The 23,196-nt window shown below is 39.1% G+C and overlaps 2 protein-coding genes across 2 annotated transcripts in view; both read left to right on the top strand.

The window, feature by feature from the left end:
* mtmr11 (myotubularin related protein 11) overlaps positions 1–1,635 on the top strand; it is a 31,987-nt gene extending 30,352 nt beyond the window's left edge. The window contains exon 17 of the mRNA XM_044359346.1: positions 47–1,635. Within this exon, the coding sequence (XP_044215281.1) occupies positions 47–499 (453 nt within the window). The 3' untranslated portion in view covers positions 500–1,635. The remainder of the gene's footprint in view (positions 1–46) is intronic.
* Positions 1,636–12,193: 10,558 nt separating this feature from the next.
* sv2a (synaptic vesicle glycoprotein 2A) overlaps positions 12,194–23,196 on the top strand; it is a 59,337-nt gene continuing 48,334 nt past the window's right edge. Inside the window, exon 1 of the mRNA XM_044359978.1 lies at positions 12,194–12,315. The gene's annotated coding sequence lies outside the window, so the exon portion shown is untranslated. The remainder of the gene's footprint in view (positions 12,316–23,196) is intronic.

The raw sequence follows: 23,196 nt of genomic DNA, 5'->3' as shown, positions 1-23,196 counted from the left end.
AAGTCAGTGACCTCCAAAGAAAAACCGTGTTGCTTTCCATCCTCAGGCGTTCTCGCACCCCATCTCTGCCAACCACCCCCACCCCGTGGAGCGACTAGCCCGGGAGGTGCAGCAGCTCAAAGACAAACTAGAACAAGTGTCCACCGGCACGGATCCTCACCCACCCGCCAAGACAGCTGAGCCCCGGCGGACTGACACCAACATGAACCAGAACACCAACAACGGCACCTTCCTCTTTCCAGCGTCGAGGCCTCAGAGCGCAGGTGCGCCCAGAGCAGCACCCCCCACTACCTCCACCAACCACCAGACCACCAGGGGCCCTCCACCCGCCTCAGCTCCAACATCCAGACCCAGCCACAAAGACAACGGCGGAAGCAACAAACACACCTTCCTCTTTGGGCACTCCTCAGTAACAGAGGCCCGTCCTGATCAGCGCTACTATCCAGCACCCAATAACGCCAAGCTGCCTAAGAGCAACGGGCCCTCGATAGCTTCCTGAGATCTGATACAGACCTTTCTATCCTATAACTGGGTACTATAACCAAATCACCTGCCTGCACATTATGAAACTGACCATTCCCTGGCTGGTATCATGTACTGAGGAGACCCAGATGTGTTTCCTGTCATTTGATTGACTGTAAAGTGATAAGAAACATGAGACACATTTGGGTGGAGCACAGTTAACTGCAGTAGTATGAAATAATGAGTGCTCTTGACTCTGCTACGTATCATCAGTACTGTATAAAAAAAAAATGTGACAACAGTTTTGTATATTTGTAAATGTAACAAACTCCTGAATATTCAATATTCCTCTAATGAAATATATCTAACTGCAGTGAAGCAAAGACTTATAAAGAATAAGGGCTGAAGATGCTTAATAATGAAAGGCTCATAAGCACATCTTACAATATATGACAATGCAGTAGAAACTGTCATGACACATTTTTGTAAGTGTCATGTCGCTCTTCAAGGAAGCTGCTAGATTCCATTTTTAGCTTTTTAGAAGGTGTTCTTATCCGAAATGGGTAACAGTGACTGGGCAGGATGTAGATAGTGGTATCATGCTTTAAGGGCACTTTGACAGGACACAAAGCAGTGAATAGACACGTCAGCTTCCATCGTGTGACCATTCGATCTTTATTATATGTGCAAAAAAGACACATTCATTTCCAGATTTTTGTATCTGAGCATCAAATAGAAAAGTAGAATTTTGTTTAGCACGTGATAATATTCGAAAACCTTCATTTTTTGAACTCCAGGCATCGTGACCAGTGACTTAAATGTGGAATTTAGGGCATGAGAGCTATTTTGGTACTGCTCTCATATCGCCACACTTGCATGAATGCGTGGGGGCAGCAAGAGGCCCAGATTCAGCTCAGTGTTACGTTAGCCATCATGTGTCAGAATACGACCACTGAATATTATTGTAGTATAATTCATTTCCTGCATGACTGAGATCATTTCAGGGCTTTAGTAATATAATCTTACCTAAATGTTTATCTTTTTTCTCATGTTTAAGAATTTTTGACCATTATCGGTCAACTTCTGATGTCATACGTGTAGATGTAGTGTGATTTCTGAATAGTTTTTTGACCAAATTAAGTATTATTTTGAAAATGCCTCCATCATTTTGTGGTGGAATTGGAAAAACACAGATGTTATTCTGCCTTTTGATTAACATTACCTTGAGAAGGTACCAGTGTTGGAAGCAAAGGGAAGCTTATTTCTTCCTGTGTTTACTTTTCATTTGTCAGTTTTTTTTTTTCCCCTTTAGTGATGTATCAGTATGCAGCCAGCATTTAGGTCAAGGACTTGGAAGTGTCTGACTGTATTTAAAGCACAGAGGGAAGCGTCTGGTCCCTGCGCCTTTAAGTCCAAACAGGTTGTTCGCATGATGTGGGTGTCAAGTAGATGCACTGGCGTCATTCCCACGGACGAATGAATTTGCACGGATATGTGTTTGAAAAAAAGCATGTTTTTCTAGATTTTTTTTTTTTTTTTAGGTGGGATAACAGTTGACGGATGTATGCCTGATGCTGATCATCTCTCATGTCAAAAAGGTACCTCACTTGATAGCACTATGAATTATTAACTTGTTGTAAATATTCATTACATCAATATCAAGGCACATTGATATCAGCTACAATTTCAGAGCTTTCCAGGTGTGATGCCAATGCATTTGCTTGTCTTCCATGGAAAAACACAAGGTCATCATCGTCCTGTTGCATGGAAGATTCAAATATGATCTTCTGCTACACCTGTTGGTCTGCATCATTGTATAATTTAATGTTTTTTTGGTACGAACTTTACTTAAATTTGCCAGATGTACATATTTTTTTGTATCAGCATGTTTTGATCCTGATAAATAAAAAGTGTTATCAGTTAATAAACTCAACAAATGTGTTTATAATCTGAATGTGTACCACAAAAATTCTCATACACAGCTCACAAACTTTATTTTTTAACAAAATAAATATTTACAATATGATCTGGAACACTTAGAAAGTAGCATGGCACTGTACAATAGAATTAAAATTTAAAATCCAACCATGTCGCATGATATGTACAGTCAGAATAAAACAATTTAAGAATAATGTGCAAAAATGCTCAATACTTTCACAATAAATGTACAAAGTAAGAACTCGCCTGACAGGAAATGTTAAATATACAAAATATCTACTGCACAGTTAAGTCATGTCAAGCTCTGGTTTGTCTCTCCAACGTTCCAACATTATTTTAACTGATCTGTGTTTTTATACAGACGTAGGTAAAAAACCTGCATGCTAATAAAAAAATATGAATGAGGTGCTTTTCTTGATCATTATGTTGTTTCACTACACTTTGGGATAAAATGGACCAAAATATGAGAGACCCCCTCTTCCACATTTGTTATGATGACGTACAAGTTTTCAACCATTTATTGAGATGCATTTTGGCACTTTAAATCTATGGATGTTAGTGTCATGCATTCTCACATTTCACCTGTTTTACCAGACAACAGAGCAAGAGAGACAGAATAAAGTAAGATGGTCATTTTCTATAGTCCAAAAGTCACCACCTAGCTGTCATGGCAGTTCAATAAAACTCAACCAGGTCGTAGTTGAAAAAGCAAATGGTTTAAGTCCGACATCATCCCTCCCATGCTGGAGCTTCGAGTTTACCCCCACCGACTCCCGTGCTCCTTCCCCGTAAACTGCTGCTGCTGCAGGATGCTGTAGGGCCCGTTGAAGTACCCGGAGGAGGACGGGCCCAGGCCTCCGAGCTGGCTAAGGGACTTGCACATGGGGCAGGGGTAGTCGGACAGGCCCTCGATGTCCTCGAAGGCCAGGTTGACGATCTGGTCGCAGCAGGGATCGCAGTAGAGGTGGCCGCAGGAGAGGCGCTTCAGGCGGGCCTCGAAGGTGATGCAACACTGGCAGTGCGGCAGGTCAGGGCCCAGTGACAGGGAGCCAGTCAGGGAGCTGCTCTCCAAGCTCCCGGCTTGGCTGGAGCTCAGCTTGGTGGGAGACCTGAGAAGGAGGGAAACAGTTACAGTAGGATCTGAGGATCAAAAGATTATCCTGATAGCTCCCAAAACATTTAATTTAATACAGTGCAATGACGTGCACAGGGGTGTAAAGGTGGTAATTAAAACTACAGTGATAAACTGGCCTCTATATCAGCTGATTCCTTATCATAGATTTATTAGTATCTGTGTATGTTGGCCAATAAGTAACAAGAAATCAGTACAGAAATGCCAAAGATAGTTTTTTTTATGTATTTTAGAAACTGTGTCTCCATCCATTGCATAGTTTGTCCACCAGAGAGCAGTGGTAAGTTTGTTTTTCAGCTGTAACACTTCCCGCTCAGTACAAATCATGGTCATAATTTAAAGGAATAGAACATTTTGGGGTATCACCCTCAAATATCCAGTAGATTATCTGTTTGCGGTAGATTAATCTGTCAGTTATGTTATTTATTTTAATTGTTTGATCTCTAAAGTATCAGAAAATGTTGAAAAAACCACCACAATGTCCCTGAGCCAAAGGAGACATCTTTAGCTTGTCAACAACGTTATTATTCATTCTACATTTAAATACAACAGGTAAATAAGCAAATCCTCACTTCTGAGAAGCTAAAAACTTGCAAATGTTTGGCGTTTTTGCCTGACAAATGAGTCTGAAAATGAACTTTTATATTTTTTATAGTATCATTTTATAGTTTTATAGTATCATTTTATTCCATGCTGCTCTCCTTTAAAGCATGTTTTGCTTGAAAATTATAGCTAACAAACTCAACTTTCTCAAAAATATGTAGAGCTCAATCAACAATTTTGATAATAAATTAACCTTTTTGTCATTTTCTGAGCAAAAATGCCAAACATGATTTCTGTTGGTAGAATAAAACAAACATTTTGAATACATCTTCTTAAGCTGTGGTGAATTACAACTGGCATTTTTCACCATTTTCTGACATTTTAATCGATTAATCGAGAAAATACTCTGCTTATTAATAATAATGAGAACATATTTCAAGCCCTAAAAATATGATGCATCAGCTGTGTGAGACAAATAGAAACAAGCTGCGTAAAAGCTTTTCTGGTGCACGCTTACACAGATTTGATCTTGGTGTAGAGATGTGTTACAGGGAATAACCGGTAAAACAAGACCTAAAAATCACAGTTAGGGTGGATTTGGGTTCTTGCGCCATAGTCTATTGTTTGGTGTTATGTGTCATGCTGACATTCATCTGTCTTTAGATTTAGACTGTATGTTCTGGATTAGATTTGGATACAGGTACAAGCTGTTGATTGGCTGTGGACCCTCCTCATTAATAGCTGCAGTGGACACCTGCTGGAGCAGAACCTTACAGAATACTGTCTGAAGATGAATTAGACATGAAAATCAATTATGTGATTGCATAAAACCTGTACATGTTGATGCTTGCTGCACATTTTAATGAGCAAGAAAATCGTATGTTAATATTCCTGTTCTGTATTCCCATTGGACACAAAATTATACATGACTGTGGTTATAACCTTTGTGGGATTTAAGATACACTGTTTCCATGTTGTGTAACATAAATTGACAACAATGAGGAGAAAATGAATGCAAATAATGACTCAGAAAACCTGTTGTCATAACAACTGTGAGGTGAAGGATGATATTTCCCCTTAATATTAAAAAAAAAAATCTATTGTAGCGGTGTGTTATCACAGCCTGGACTGTAATTTAATCATCTCATGGCCCATTTCAAAAAATGTCCTCAGTGAAACAAAAAAGGATTACACAATTAAGGATTAATAGATTAAAAGCAAGTATGACAGAAAAATAAAGTGGTAAAGCATGAGAATATCATCATAGTAGATTGTGAAAATTGGTTTAAGGTACCTTATAAACTAATTGATTGTCGCCACAGACACTAGGGGAATATTCCAGGAATATATTGGGAATTTTCAGTAGGTGTTAAAAACAGGTTGACAGCCTCCACTCACCTCGTCGACGATGAATCTTTAAAGCAGTCGAAGCTGAAAGCTGCTAGGATCCTCCATAGCAGATCCATGCCGGTTCCTCTCATGATAGAATCCAGATTTCATCGACCTGGTTTCTAACGAGCGTCATATTTTAGAAAGCACGACACCACTGAGTCTCTGTTGCCTTTAAATTAAGCACAAAACAAACCCCCCAGCCCCCCCCCAAAAAGAAAAAAATCCTGCACCTCCCCCTCCCACGCTGTTTTTTTTTTTTTTTTTTTTTTTAAATATGCGAATGAAAAGGATGCGCCGTCATCATCCGCAGGCGTTTGACGGAGGTAAACAAAGCGCTACTTTCATTTCGTGCCGCTGTGCATGTTTGAATCGCTCGGTGTGGTTTCTCTCCGCAGCAACAGCAGCAGAAAGTGGTCGCAGAGAGGCGCAGCTGAGCTGTTTCATTTGCATCAATCAGCGAGAGACACACACACGCCTGACCAGACCTCGCCAATGAGCTCAAAGTGGAGCAGGAGGCTGAAATGGCCTCGAAATACATCAAATACTGCTGAGGGTTAAAACATAAAGATGTCTTTTTTTTTTTGTGCCAATATTTCATGACAGAAAAATGATCATAATTATCACACCCATGAGATTTGTATCCTATAATATCCATTTAATTTCTGGTTTTATAGTTATTTTTTAAATCATAAATTAAATTAATTGTTTTTAAATGTATATTTGATTCTGTCCTCTTGTTATTTACCCTTAATCATTTTATTCTACTGCTGTAGTATTTCTATAGGCATTTACACTCACCGAGCACTTTATTAGGAACACCTGTGAAATCTGGTGCAGTTCAATACAACAGCTCTGCCATAAATTCTACTTTATGAAGCTTGAACATTTTCAGTTTTTGTTGACGCTGTCAGAAAGGTGATCACTCTACTTAAGTGTTCCTAATATTTTTTCCACGCCATCAACATACATGAGGGGGGCAAAATATTAGGAACACTTTTCAATATAACGCACTCCAGTACTCCACCACCACCACCGACAACAACCTCAATAATAAACATGAAGTAGAATTATTACCTTTCTGACAATGTCAACAAAAACTGGAAATGTATAAGCTTCGTAAAAGTAGAATTTATGGCAGAGCTGTTGTATTGGATTGAGTTAGATTGCACAGGTGATAATAAAGTGTTGGTGAGTTCATTGTTCAATAGTGATTCATATTTGACCTTTGCCAAAACATGTTTCAGTTTCTTTCAAACCACTGTGCAGCTATCATGTCTCAATGTCAATTTATAATGTAGGAAAACTAGAAAAGCAAAGTTTTCTGAAGACAACCTGAGCGTGCTCCTTGAGCTGAAAAATAGCGCTTCAATAACAAAGAGTCTAAATGTCTTCAATCAACCAGCTCCAGCTGAAAGGTCAGCGTCTTGGTAATGTCAGCCAGCCATGAAAACTGATGTGCACAAGGATACAGTTTCCTGGATTGTTTTGTGAGATAGTAAACACATTGTTTGGGAAATGACAGCCCTCATTCAGATAATAATATCCCAAAAGGTAAAAAGGTAAAAATCTCTGGTCTGGTTGGATGCATTTTATAGTTCTGGTGCCTCCTTTGTGCAATGACAATAAATTTGAATCTAATCTAATCTGATCTAATTGTACCTCTTAGATTTTTATAGTGTCTGGCAGCAGGAGTAGCTGGACATGATGATATTTGTGCACACAGGGTTTGAACTGAGGGAGAATCTGTAAACTGAAAATAGGGAACCAACGTGTCCCAGTTTGTGCCTCTCATGCATTACGAATCACAGAGCATCCCTTTGTGTTAAAAATAAATACTCATCGATGTTTGAAAAACCCAGAAGGTCTTTTAACAACACTTACTGATGTTCTGAAGGAATTTCCAGAATCCTCAGAGACTCTTACAACCATCTTGATGAAAAAATATTCTGTCTGATGCACAAAAAAAGATTTTTAACCCATTTCTCAAGCGTCTACTCTGTTTCCTATCGAGGTAAACACCTGCTTCTGCTTCTGGAGAAACTGTTAAAAATATTTTTCAAACACAGATGAGTATTTATCTTTTAGCTCAGGTCGATGATTTGTATGTGATGCCAATGCATGAATGACAAACTGAGGCTGAGTCTCCCATCAATTAAGACTTAGAGTTCCAATACGTCACTCCTCTGGGTTTTATTTTTACTTTTTGAGACAAAGGAAGCTTGTACTTTGCACACTTACTAAACTGATCCCTTATAAAATTGTAGTTTTGGAGTCCTTTGACAGCTACAGCTGGATATTATTTTTTGTAAGCGTGACCTGAAGTGACCACCAGGTGGCAACAAAAACCTTCAGTTTGACACAGAAGCTGAAGAGTCACTAATATTTATCATCCATCATTTTGCTCCTTTTAAAACAAGAACTGCACATCTGCCATTAAAGAAAAGAAGACCAAATTTAATCCAACTGTGTATCTGCTGATTATCATAAACACTAGCCAACACATTAAATGCTTACAGTTCCAACAGGAATGCCATAAGAATACATTATTGTTTGTCAGGGGAACTGATATTAAATGCCACATGGAGGTTGATGAGTCATATTGCATCATGGTTAATACAGAGGAATTAAGGTCAATTATATTGACTTGGCTACGATCTTAATTGAGCTGCTAAACACAAGTACTTGTGTAATTTTATATAAAGCCTTGGTTTTCTCCCGTGATTCATTGAAGCATTTACAACTGCAGATAAGAGCTGGCAGGGGAACATCATTAAATTGGCCCTGACTATGTTATTGTGCCCAGTAAATTTCATCCTGCTTGGAAATTAAACTGTGTGACAACCAGGTGCGACCTTGCTTTTATGTGAAGATACTGTATAAAAAAAACAATTAGAGTCAACAGCTGTAGATGCACACACTCTGTAGAGCTCCACTTTGTCTCTGGAGGTATATTTTGGTTTGTTAAGATGATAATGTGGTGTGTCAGGACTTCAGCCGGGCCAGCTGCCGGCTGCTGCAGGGGGAACGTGTGCAGCTGTGTTCATCTGCTCTGTCAGTAGACCAACAGGTTCCTCTGCGGGGCCGAGGATAGAGAGGTGTTGCTTATCTTCCTCTCTCTTTCCTGTCTGTGTGAAATGTCACGTGATGATTCAGGATGGTTCATTCATGTCAAAAAAAGTGTGGCAGCCCGAGTCAGTTTATTAAACTGCTGAGGAACTGTGGCAGTAGAGGTTGCTAACGAGCAACAGATTGTTCAGCTGAAACTAACTGCAGGTCGCAGGATATCAATCAAGTCTCAAGTCCTCATTTTTGCGACTTACAGTAGGTCTGATTTAACGATCCATAGTGAGCCAAGACCTTTTCTTGCCAACCTCAAATGCCTCAGATGGGAACTTGGCTGAAGAACAAACAAGGGAAACAGTATATTGCATCTAAAACAGCGTCCTTGTAAATCATACAGGTCTAAATGATAAACAAATTAAAAGAATAAATGAGGTTTATCACCTTGGGATAGTAACACGGGCATCAGTTTGGTTTTCTCATGTCTGACATGATGACTGTCAAAGGCACTGACCTTGTGACCCCAATTTATGGAACCGTCTCTCTCTTCACCACACGCATTGAAAATTATAACACAAAGTGATTTAGCCTTTTAATTAGTCATTTAATGAAAGCTTTTACATCTCTTGTTTGTTACACCTGGTGTCAGGTACTGGGATAAATCCTCTGGTGGTAAGAGTGCGCTGACGCTTCTCCTCCAGCCAACAAAGTGCTCAAGTATAGAGCTGCAACGATTACTTGACTGACAGAAAATTAATTGCCAACTATTTTGATAATTGATCAATCATTTTGAGGCAGTTTTTAGATGAAAGAGCTTCTTAAATGTGGATATTTTCTGGTTTCTTTGATCCTTTATGATAATAAACTGAATATGTTTGTGTTGTGGACTGTTGGTCAGGACAAACCAAGACGTTTGGGCTCTGGGAAAGGGTGATCAGCATTTCTCACCATTTCATGACATTTTATAGGCCAAACAACAAATTGATTAATCGAGAACATAATAAACAGATTAATCAATAATGAAAACACTAGATGTTTACATTTTTTTCACATAAATCACGCACAGGTGCGCAGAAAGTGACAGAATTTACAATTCATGTAACAATAACAGTAAAAGACTTTTCACAATAACATAACCATGATCATGAAAATACAGAGGAAGATGTCTGTAAAAATGAAAATTAATTAAATTCTGGTCGTTATCAGCGATCAGTTTTCTCATTTCTAGCCGTTGCAGCGGAAATAAAATATATGATGAACAGAAAGAAGCCCTCGCTCTTTGATTCCTGTGATCTGGTGCTAAAACCTGACATTTATCTGACATTTTATCTTTTAGATTTCCCAAATATACTCTATACAATCCACACTTCCCTTAACAAAACAGAAAGCCATAATCCTAACAACAAACGCAACACGAGACAAAATCTGACATTTATCATTGATGTAGACTGCCAAAACCCCCCTCGGCTGCTGTTATAGCTGCAGGAAATAAGTGGAAACCACATTAGTGTCCACATGAATATGAAGAATACGCCATCAAACCGGAAAGAGAAAATGCACCCTAGAAATTCATATTAAAAGCTGCTCAAATGAACTGTAATGTACTGCCAACAGAAACCTCAGTTTGTAATATAATTGTAGGCATTTTGTGTCCCATATATACACATCCATAGGCCATTACATCATTAAAGAGCTGTACTGTCTGCAATATGCTTTCAGTCCATATTCCAGTAAAAACCCTGATAAAACATTACAGCCAGACTTTCCATGACAAATAATCTTTCACTTTGTCACTCTAATGCTCTGTTTCATCCCTCTTCATTATCAGACTGAGCAGGACGGAGGATGTCGGCGCTGCTGCCTGCAGATAGCAGCCCCTTCGTCCAGCTGATCAATAGATGACCCAAACAGACAATAGCAGCTGAAAGCCTCGAGCAAGATGAAAGGCCTCATCTGATCTGACTGCTCCTGATGACAATCAGACAGCTGGTGTGTTAGTGGAAATCTGACTGAAAGACCGAAATGCTGAAGGCACACTGGAGGTGTAACACACATATGAATGAGGTCATGTGATTTCAGACCAATCAGAGACGGTGATATTAATATCCTAAGAGAAAAGAGGGAAGCATACTGTTACTTCCAGGAGGAATGAATGAGTTAGTGTTTATACTGCTGTTTTATCTGTTCCTAAATATTTTCAAATCCTCATTAATGTGCTTTTTACACCTTGTTCTGAGTTTTTCTGTTGTTTTATTGTTTAGAAATTCTCTGTGAGCATTTATTGCAACACATTTGGAAACAGACCTCTTCTGTACCAGCTGATATATTTCTCCATAGATGCACTTCTCCTGTCATTAGTTTTGCATGTTTTATACATAAACCGAAGTGTTGGATGAATTACAACCTTGTCCTGATGATGGTGCTACATCTGATCAGAATTATTACAGTTCAGAAAGGAACATGAATTTCTGTACCAAATTTCATGGCAATCCATCTTATAGTTGTTGAGACATTTCACTCAAAACCAAAAGAACTGAACCTGCTGGTGGCACTTGAGGAAAATCAGGGAACATAAAAGTCAACAAATCTTTGAACCAATCCATTTAGATGTGGAGATATTTTACAGGATAAGGCAGGGAATCCCCAAAGTTAGTAAAATTCATCCTCTGGGCACCATGAATGTCTGTAGAAAATTTCATGACAATCCATTCAAATGTTTTTGAGGCATTTCGGTAAAAAAATACAAAACATTCAACCTGCTGATGGTGCTAGAGGAAAAGTCGGGAATATCAAAATCATTAGGATTCATCCTCTGGGGACCATAAATGTACAAAATTTTATGGCAACCCATCTAATAGTTGTAGAGAAATTTCAGTCTGGACCAAAGTGGTGGACCGACAGACTGATTTGATAGTTACCATCCCAACAGAAAAGAAAATATAAATGTATGAAATAATATAAAATAAATATGTCTTGTAATAGTTAGGAATGATAGGTAGGTATACTTAAAAAATAGGTATACTTTACAGATTATTTAATGATTTTCAAATACTGTATAACTGTAAATTGTGTGACATGAGAAATCATTAACTCTGCTGACAGGCCTTACTGAAGGCATATATGTTACTTTATCTTATACTGTCAGTCTATCACATTTCTATTGTAATATAATTTCATCACATCCTTAATAAAATTAATAAGATATGATTCCAGTTGTTTTCCAGGAGAGGCATCATTGTGATATTTTTTCCTTTTTAACATGGACAATTACAGGCACGAGCCTAAGCACGTGCAGTGTGAGGCACGTCTTGCACAGTTCATTGCACCAACCATTTGGTGCATATGGAGCAAATGACAGTCAAACCGAGACACACTCGACACGAGCGTGGAAAGCGCGTCTCCCACCTGGTTGTGTGCACCTTGTAATACATAGTGACCTTGGAATATTTAGATTTACCAATGTCTCAATCACTCATGAGAAAAGCGAATCACCTTCACCGATTTTGGTTTCATACAAACCAGCAAACCCCCCCTCTTCTCTCTGAGGGGAATGGTGTCTGCTGGAAGAGAGGGATGGGAGTGGAGTAGGAGGGGAGGGGGGCGGTGTCTCCATCCAAGAAGGATGCTGTGTAGTAGGTAAAGGGGGCGGAGGGGGGAGGAGGGTGCAGCTCTCTCTCTGCTACTACGTCAGTGTACATCACAGGGGCACACTGGACCTTTTTGCTTTAAGTACTCGGGGTGACTCCCTGCACAGCAAAAAAAGCATATCCTGACCTTCCAACCAAAAGGTAAGGAAATAAATAACACTCTTTAAATGCGTAAATTTATTTTAACCTTCCATTTCAGTGCACGAATTAGCTCTTTATACTCTGCTGCGGCCGTTATTAACCGTGCATGCACGAGCAGGATTACAGAGAGTAATATTTCCGTGTGTTTATGACACAATTCGACATTTATTAATCATTAAAAACATGTTTACAGGAATTTGGTGCGCAACGCGATGACCCCTAAACCTGTACCCAAAGGAAACCAAGGCTTAACTCGGATTATGGATAAGAAAATATAGCTTATTAATTAGAAATATTACAGTCAGATAAGATTTTAAAGATATCTCTGCGTATTTGGGGAAAATGCTCTCGTCGTTCTTGTACTTGTGAGGAGGTTTGTGCGTTAAATAGTGAACATCATCCATCCATCCATCCATCTCAGCGCAGAGGTCTTCTCTGAGGAGGAGGCAGGGAGGGAAGGGTAGGAGGTTACGAGTGTTATGTTTGAATGTCGTTAAACAGCAAAAATGAGCAGCTTGCCATTATCGAGCCAGTTTTGTCTAACTGGCGACGGTTTTGGCATCGATGCCCTTGTCCCTCTTTGTCGTCTGTGTCGCCTTTCCTCATTAGCGCACGGTTATAAATTTGTACTTCTGTCTTAACCACACTTTTTTTTTCTCCTACTATTATAAAAAGTTGTCTTGCTTATGTGCTGTTGCATTGAATATGTGCAAATTTCAGGCTGGATTAACAGTGTCAGTGTGGCTGGGGTGTCCTGTCCTGCGTCGTGCGCCAAAATGACCTTGTAGAAACCCAGCGGGGAGAATGTGACGGAGAAAGAGTGATGAGCAATTTTTTTCCCCTTGATTTCCTCTGTGGTTTGGCGTTGCTTTGCGGTGGTTTATGTCAGTGGTGCTAAAACGACTTTGCCTTGAGAGGGATGTTGTTTGATATCGTGAGAATATCCTATGAATGTTGTGAAATATGGTTTAAAAGGGGAAAATGGTTTTGGAAAATGACTCTGCAGGGATTTATGATCTATTCCCTGTTTGGAGGTAATGCGTTTTACAACTTTGCATGCTAATGTCTTGTCCCCGTGGCAGCCATCATCACAGCTCAGTCAGTTTCTGAGCTATTTGTGCATCCAGCCCTGCATGAGGGGAGCAGCTCCAGTTTCAAACCTGCAGGACAATGTTTTCTTTCATTTTTTAAATTTTATTTGACTTATAATTTGCCTCCTAATTAGTCTGTATTAGGCTGCAACATCTTTACCCTGACATTACCTTGTACAACAGAGGTGTATACTGTATTAAAGGCATCCTGTTTTCATCCAAAAATGCCTACACACCTTTATTTCACATGGCAATAATAGATAAAAAGAATTTCTCCAGTGTACTTAGGACAGGTCTTGCCCTCATCAGGGATCCAGAAGGGATATTTGTAATGAAACAGAGAACCAACAGTATGTTTTTTTCTTTTTGGTGTAAACTAAAGGTCATGATTGGATCCTAAATAGACTGCAGAGGCATTTCATGCACAACAATTAGTTGTCGGTTTTTAACAAGCTTCCATTTCTGTTGTGTAGTGGTAACTGAGTGCTGGTTGTAATATTTAAATGCAATCCATCCATCCATCAATCCATTTTCTACACTTGTACAGTGTTGTGCTGCAGCTGGAGAAGGTTCGGATGTTTCCTCTGAAGCATCAGGGGGAGAACTTCACGTAAAACACCAGACCCTCTTAACAGTGATAATCGTTGTCATGAAGTTTTCACAGTTTTCAATATAGATTGTAGTTGAACTGTCATTCAACATACAACACTCAAAGCTGTAATTATTGGTGATGGTGTTTGCTCCAACTTTGCAGTGATTCAGTGACTAACAAAGACAGCTGAAAATGGTAAACCCAAATCTGAGCATCAAAACATGCCCTTTGATGGATTTTGTCTGTGGCTAAAGTTAGAAAAGAATTAGCAACATGTTCACTAATCGAAGACAAGATGAAAGACAAATATGTATGCTGTGTTCTACCCTTCAAAGTTAGTTCACTCAGTTAATGCCCTTGACTTGACATCTTGTTGCTGGTGATGCTGACATTCCCATTTAAATGACTGTTCACACAGCTTATCACACAGGAGCTCCACTTAAAACCAGGAGGAGCTAAGGGAGCTGCTCTTTTTGGTGTTCTCATTTTCTGCCTACTACCCCTGCTGATTGGGCCGTGCTCTGGTCTGCCCGCAGAGATTAGCCCTGTCACAAGTTACAACTCGCCTCTGCCGCGGCTGGGAGAAATGCAATGGTGCCGGATACATTAGCATATTGGATAAAAAAAGCAGGCTGTGCTGCAGTAGAGCACAGCTATCCACCTCAGCTACCCCATCCGGGTGTGGTCATCAGCTGTTTCAATATTTAGATCAATGCTTTAAGGAAACACAGGTTCATTTGTGCTGCATTGTTTTTTTTAGAAGATCTGGTTTTGGTTCGTGTTGCTGCTGAAACATTCCTCTCTGCTAAAGATTTACTGTGAGACTGAGAGATAATCGATGGCCTTTCCCTTCCCTTCTCCAGATTTGGGGGGGGTTGAAGCACGATTAGTGTCAAGCACATAACTCTCCATTAACAACAGTGGGTTTTTTTTAGCTGAGAGAAGAGGTGTTGCTCTACTTCTTTTGCGTTTACGCACAATTGAATATGATTAATGTATGTTGGTTCTGTTTTTTGCCTGTTTTATATTTGTTGATTAATTAACTGCTACTGTAATTATGCAACAAATCATCAGAGATTTTATAGGTCCCATAGCTTCCTAATAAAGGAACTCATAAATAACTGTAAACTCTTAAGATTTCTGAAAAAAAACGACGTAATCTGCCACCAATAAAAAGGCAAATGCAGTGTTCAGGTGGTACACTTGAAAATACTAATTAATTGGTAGCATAATCTTGTAACATTCAGGAAACTGCCCTTTAGCCGGGGCACAGCAGGTCAGCTGAACATTCAAAAATGTAAAATTGTTTTTCTGTGTAGATGTGAATTAAAGTATACAATCTGACAATTAAGCAATAGGCATAATAAGATTTCCAAAAAAAATGTTAGTTTTCCCAGTCGTCAATCATTAAGATTTCAAGGAAAGAACTGCAGAAGGAAGGAAAGAAACCTTTGCAGGTTCGTTATTAAAAACCGAATAAATCAGTGGGTACTTGAAAGAACTGTTTGACATTTTCTTTGTTTGACATTCACTGTCTTGTTGAAAATTAGATGAGATGATCGATACCACTCTCATGTCTGTGCGTTAGTGAGGAGCTGGTGCCAGGACGCAGTTAGCCTAGCTTAGCATAAAAACTGGAGGCAGAACACAACTGTGTGTAAAACCACAACATGTCTTATTTGCATTTCAGTTTGCATACAGATTAATTAAACAAGATACAATCTTTTAGTTAATGAGCTTTACAGGTGTAGGTAGGTATATTTTGTAACATTGGACAGAGCTAGATTAGCTGTTTGCCCTACTTTTACACTTTATGCTGAGCTAAGCTAACTGCCTCCTGGGTTCAGCTCCATACTTAACACACAAACATGAGAGTGGTATCATCTTATCTCACTCTCAGCAAGAAGTGGCAAGAAAGTGTATTTCTGAAAATGTTGAACTACTCCTTTAATATGTGTAACATCTCAGAATGTTATTGACTCTCTTTTCCCTGTGATTAGTATTTATTTTGTTAGTCCTTTCAGGAAACTTCCTGAAAAATTTTCAAGAAATTGTGAAGCCTTAAGTAAAATGTTACTAGCTCTGTTCTAAAACACACTGTTCAGTGGACTGAACTGAATGCAGTAATGAGATAAAACACACTGCAGCTCCAGCAAGGAAACACAAATAGCTTTGATGCACAGAGAAGCAAGAGCAAAGCTTGTAGTGACAACAATTTAATTCAAGCAACCATAAAAAACATTACACTGATTGTTCACTGAGAGAGACGAGCAGCAGCGAAGCATCTGCAGTGGTAATGATATCTGCATAGTGGGTTCTGTAATCTCCCTGTATAATCCCTGCAGCATATTCTTGGGTGTCTGGAAAGAATTCACTTCCTCCATGGAGGAAATGGTGTTGCTCTTCAGTTAATAATTCACTGTTATAAAGAACATGTTAACCAAAGTGTATCTGTATCCTTTCAGGCCCCTTTTCTTTTTTCACATCAGTCCACCTCTTTGATTTAGACTGAAATATCTCAACATCTACTGGATGGATTGGCATGAAATTTGGTAGAGAATTTGGTTCCTAGATGATGAATACAACTGACTTTAGAGATCCCCTGATTTTTCCTCAAGTGCCACCATGAGGCTGACATTGTGGTTTTGAGTGAAATATCTCAACACGTTCATCTTCCTCTCAGGATGAATTGTAATCATTTTGGTGTCCTTTAATTTTTCAATGGTACCATAAAGTCAAAATTTTAATCTATCCAATATTTTGGTTTATTACTAATCAGCCTTCAGCCACAGCTGTACATCCTGTTAAGTGCTGAAATGTTAGCATGCTAACATGCTAAAGTAAGATGGTGAACATTATACATGCAAATACAGCTTGTCTCTCAAGGGGAAATTTGAGGCAAATAACAAAAACATAAAAAACAAATAAAAGTACTCATATACAATTAATTTACACATGTAAAGACAAGCTAAAAATACAAATATGACAATGTTAGAGAGAGTTAAAATACATAAAGATTAATGGCACATATGCCTTTGTGGTATTGGATATTGTTGGTCGCAGTTTGTTTTTTCATGGGGTTGCCAAAGTTTGAAGACAAAGGAGACACCTTTTGCATGCTAATGTTGGCATGGTGACATTAGTATGTAGCCAAAATACAGCCTCATAATCTTATTAGTCTCAAAACACAGACAAAAGACAAAGTCTAATTATATTTCATTACCTGGGGTTAGTAATGAGCAGTTTGTCAGCTTTCAGTTAAATTAATTTAGTCTGCTTCATATTTGTGGATTCTCAGCAGGTCTTTTTCAAACAAACACCTTCAGCAATAGAAATAAATTTTGGCATTTTGCTGCTCACAAAAAAATTAAATTGTACAGGAATTACACTTGTGGTGAATGCGAATTAACTAAACAAGAGAAAATGACACCAATGTGAGCTGCTGTGAAAAACTCACGCCGTGCACACAGCTGTGTGTGGTGTTAAGCAAACAGTTTTTATCTTCCCTGCTGCAGGTTTTGAACTGCACCTCTCAGCTGCCCTCAGTCTGACTCCTCGTCAGTCCATTTTGCAGTGAGCAAAGCCAAAATGGATGCAGAGAGCTGACGTCACAGTGTTTGACATGGTGTTGCTAGCCGCCGTGGTGCCACCAGGGTGACGGTGCACACTGAGAGCCCAAGCAGGGGAACAATGACGTGACTCATGTTAGGCTGCAAATTTCTCCCAAAGGGGACTTGTGCATGCACAGACCAGCGTTGGGGAGGAGCTATGACCCAGTAAGCCTAACAACCAATCATCACACCCTCTTCTCTGGCTGCTGTTATGTCCTTTAGTCTGGATGAGCCTGAAGCCATGCAGGAACATGGTGCAGCTGAATAAAACTGTCACTTCCTGTGCGACTCTGTTCAGATGTCACACTGTGGTTGGTGCAGATCAGGAGCGACTGGACCCAGGCTGCTGTGAGCAGAGGTTTTATTGCCCCGATACATCACTGCTGAGGGGGACGTGTCAGCTCTGGCACCTCTGTCCTTGTGGCCAGAAAACAAGTGAATAATTGATGCATCCTCCACACGGCCTCAGCAGGACTCCCCTCGAAGCTCAGACCAGAGTAGCTGATAGAAAAGTGATAGATGAGGATGGGTGAAAAATGCCGGTGGATGGGTGAAAACAGAGTAAACACAAGGCAGGAAGATAAGTATAAGCCAGTGCTGAATGTGTATGTGTGTGTGCTTGTACGACAAAAGAATACTAAATATTCCACCTCGCCCTGCTGTCAGAAATAGTCTAGAGGGTATTTCAATTACTTTACCAGGGAGGAAAACCAACTCACACAGGGAGTTGATGTTATTTTGATTAGTGTCGGAAGATAGTATTGATTTAACCTTTAACCCCTCAGACCCAAGGGTTCTTGTTGAAAATGAGCCAATATAAATCATTTTAACAAGAAAATAATTTTTTTCAGAACTGATATCTATTTTCAAAATGTCAGCATCCACAAACATTTAAAGCAATAATATATTTGAAGTCTCACTCCACTCAAAAACATGTGTGCACAATGATGTATATGCAGAGTTTGACACTGGAAGGCTGTTTTCACATTCATCTGCTGAAAGTTTTCTCTGTGTTCATTGAAAATCAGATATCATGGCGCAGGCTTATAAGCATGATTTGTGACATCACAACTAGTTTAGAAGCCAATCGTGGTCCAATATTCAATTTACACAAGTGTGATGTGGAAACTCAAAGCCTCCAGTTCACAAACACTGAGAATGGACTTTACAGTGAAGTAGGAGACATCTTGTGTCAAACAGTTTAACTTCTGAAATGAAATATATTTTTTTTAATATTTTAGGCAGATTGCTGAGCTTGTAATTTAGTAAATTGATTGAAATTGATAATTATGGCTTGACAAATATCTTTGTCATGTAATTACCATATAGCCCACTACATTTAATAGATCAACACTCTAATGAATTTGAATGCAAGCATAATAAGTTATTACAATATTTACATCCACAAGAGCTTCCTAAGCTCCCTAAAATACATTATTCTTGGATTTTTATGTACTGTAGTTTGAGTTTTTATGCCAGTGACACAGCACTTTAGTGGCATAAAGCACAACATTTCTACCATTAAGAAAAAGTATGCTGGTCTGGTTATGAATGTTTTTTTTGTTCTCAGGTCTCTCTTGAAAAAGAGATCTCAATCTCAATGAGACTACCTGATTAAATAAAGTTTAAAATAGAAATTTATTAAGAAATTAAAAAAAAATATATATATATATACATATATACACACACACACACACACACACACACATATATATGTATATATATATATATATATATATATATATATATACATATATATGTACAGTCCACAGGGAACATTCGCTGCCTTGTCTCTCTTTTCCTTTTTGGCAAGCTGATATGAAATGAACATACGGTTGAATGTAATCTCCTCCTGTTGTCTGAGCCCATCATGGCAGCAGACAGTGTGCTTTATTATGAGCGTCGGTGTTTGTTGACTGAGTCTTGTGGGGGGAAATCTTCAAACAGAACAGGCGCGTGGGCTGTGTTGACCCTACCCACAATGCAATGCTTCTGGTGCACTCATGAGAGCAGAAAAGACTCTCCAACTGAGGATATAAGAGGCTGTCTATTGGACAGAGCATGGATTCAGATTTTATTGATGTCTGTGTGCATCAGGAGTATTTTATGTACATCTCATGAGGAATAACATACAGTAGATAAATAGACATCTTTTCCCTTGTTCTCCAGTGGCGAAGGGGTGATCATTTGGAACAGTTAGCAACAGAGAAAGATTTGGATGATTACAATCCATTGATGTGACATATCTTCATGAAAGGATAAGGCTGGTGATTTTCTATATTTTTCTTATTGTCAACAAATCTGACATGCAGAGCCCAAACAACAATGAAGTGATCTACTTACAAGTATTGTGCATGTGTGCATGCATCCAAAGCCTGATTTATGTTATTCCTCTCTGCTGTAGACCTCCATTGTTGTCTAAAAATGACTAAAAATATGTCAGTGAGCCACAGCGTTGCCCTGGGTGACATGTTCCTTCCCCACAAAGATTTATGTTGACGGTTGTTTGTTTAGAAATGGCTCCAAAGACTAATTTTTTACATTTTCAGTTTCTGGAGAGTAGACCTTTTAACTTTACTCTACAACTTCAGTGCGAAGTACTGTAAACAGGACTGCATTCCCACGCATGCACATGTGCTGTCTGCCTTACACAGAACTACTGTCTAGATTCTGAAAATGTGATCGCTGTTTTTAGTCTCTGTAGCCGTTTCCTAACAAAACCGTAATCTTTGGGGTGAAGGAACATGTCATCCAGGGAAATGGTCTGCTCTGCACATGAGATTTGTTGACAATGAGAAAAATTTTGAAAATCGCCAGCCTTATCCTTTAAACCATATGAGGATAGGAGATAGGATAGGATTTAGAGGCTGGTGGGGTGGAGAAGAGTCAGCAAGTGGTTGATGGAAACTTTCAGTTGAGTCTTCCTGGAAATCTGTGAGGTCAAGGTGGTGACGGGGAGGAGATGGGTTTTGCAATAGTAGTTATAATGATATTTAAAGAACAGCAGCCAGGGACTGATTGATTGACAGAAATACCACCTGTCAGGTAAAGTGATATCAGAATTGTGAATGTAGGGATTCTGACGGCATGGGAAAGCGGAGGTGACGGAGAAAAATACAGCAGGAAGTAGCAGACGTTCAGTCACAGAGGATAAAGGCAGATTGTGAGGGAAGAAGTCTTCCTTGCTGAACAAAGCTTCACTGGTGAGACAACACTGCTGCTAAGCAATTAGCATGCATGAGTCACACCGATGTTGTGGCCGAGCTGAAGTGCCCAACTTTTACTTTTGTTGACTTCAGAAGGGACGTCAACCACAACTTTTTCTCTCACCGTCATGATCGCAGCGCTCGGTGTTGCTAAGAAACTGAAAGAGTTTTGTTCTGAATTGACATATAAACAATGAGTCCGAAAAGAAAAAACCTGCCACCCATTCAACCCAAAAAAAAAAAAAAAACACAGATTGAGAATGTAATTTGTAATTCGAAGACCAGCCTGTATTTTGGAATGATATTGAATGTTAGACTTAATTATTTGTTTTTAGTCAAAATGGAAATTAAGTGTTTCAGGAATATTAAATTCAGCATTCATGCTTTCTCTTCCGATTTTTTTTTTTTTTTTTTTCTATCTATCAGCACGTCGTCTTGATCAGGATTGTGCTGAGCCTCAAGGACAATATATCAGAGGAGAAAATATATATACTGCATGCATCACTGCGAGAAATCAAAGATGTCAAGAGAAATGAATTCGGCACTGCATGACATTACCAGCCATCTGACCACCACTCCCTCTCTCTCTCTTCCTCTCACTCACATGCTGCATTCATCTTTTACCTTTGCATGCATGCATTTCTTTTTCATTCATTTGCTCTCTAGCACACACACACACACAGATTTAATAATAATACAAGCTATAAATGGTTTATTAAAGTGTCTTTCTTTGATTGAATGCAACATTGGAGCACACTTAATGTTCTTTAACATCAGTTTGACTATGCTTAAATTTAATAATTTTGTCTCATTATGAAATATGTCGATATCTGATAAACATTCTTATTCATTCACGCTGCCCAGCTTTACTTTACTGTATGTTCCTGTGTCATGGAGAGTGATGCTTTATGCATGAAGTCGTGTTTCTGTGTGTGAGTGTGCATGTGTGAAGGTGTGTTAAACCGCGTGTTGATGAAAGCTGAGGTTATATTTGGAGATAGGAATGACTCATCCTAGCAGCAAACGCAGGGCTGTTAATTGGATGCAACTTTTAATGAATGCGTTTACCCCTGTTTGATCCTGGTTTTCGTTTCCGTAAACTGTTCAACTCGCGCTGCTGCTCCCCCAGCTGTGGTCTAACCTGCTCGCATGTTCACAACAGGAATTTCATCTCTCTGTGACGTGAGAAATTCATATGGAGAAAAAAAAAAAAATCTACCTCAAGGCACAGAGAGCTACAGTAATAGAAACATTTCAGAGGCTGTTTCACCCTTTCTGAAGCATGACATAGAGATGAAATGCTTGTTCATATCAGCTCTGATTGTAAATTCATCCTGTATTATGTATGGAGTTATCTACTGAATCACAGTAAATATATGAGATCATAGTCAAGATGCCCCTAATCTCTTTTTAGACCAGTATTTTGTTGCACATTTAAGTGTTTCTCAAGATTAATACCAGATTTTATAAAATCCCAGATTGTTCCTTGTTTGAAAAAGGCCTTTAAACAGTTTTGAGGTTGTTTTTTTCATGCAGTCTTTTACTCATTACAGTATCTGACAGCTCTTATAGCTATTTTTAACATCAGCTGTTTCTGTTTGTGCTCTAAAGCAACTTCCCCTCACACCAACCCAGTTGATGAATGTGAAAATAATTTATCGGTTGGTAAAGACGGCTAATGTTCTCTGTGTTGGGCTCATTAGTTTAAAACAACTTAATGTGGTTCTTGATCATTTATGGATGATAAAATGCTGGATATTTCCTTCTTTAAATAGGAGAATTCTCCTCCTTAAAGCTGCACTAATCAATATTTTACAGGAACCGGAGCTCAGATTACTATGTGTAAATGTGAAAGGTGTCGCTTGTAGTGAAGAACTTGCAGAGAATATATTATTATCATCTCTACTGTTCCCCTCAGCTGCACACAGAGTTTTGCTGTCTCTCAGCTCGTTTTGGTTTTTTACTGCCCACAACTTTACTTTTTTCACTCAGTCACACTGCTCTCATCAACGTCATTTTTAGCAGCAGCAGGCAGCTGTTTAGTGAAGAAGAAAGTTACAGTAGCAGCTAGCTGGTGAACACAGCGAAGCATTTAGCAGCTAAAGAGCCAGATATTTTTCTGCCAACAGCTTTAAGAGGTGATAATATGTCATGCAGATTTAATTTCTGTTCATACCAGATATTTTTCAGCTGTAGCATCTCTGTTAATTTTCCAGCTGAAAGAGTGTTTCTTGGGGCTTTTAGATGCTTAAACAAGCTATCAGCGGCGTCACTTGTAGTTTTATAGCACCTAGCTTATTGCCACACGCAAACGTATCATAATGAGGTCAAAGTGAGGTGTGGAGCTGGTGAACTGGATCAGTGCAGTGTGCCTTTTTAAC

This window comes from Thunnus albacares, chromosome 8 (assembly GCF_914725855.1).
Source record: "Thunnus albacares chromosome 8, fThuAlb1.1, whole genome shotgun sequence".
NCBI classification, from domain to species: Eukaryota; Metazoa; Chordata; class Actinopteri; order Scombriformes; family Scombridae; genus Thunnus; species Thunnus albacares.
The sequence above is the reverse complement of the archived record's forward strand: the minus strand, read 5'-3'. Positions and strand labels throughout refer to the sequence as shown.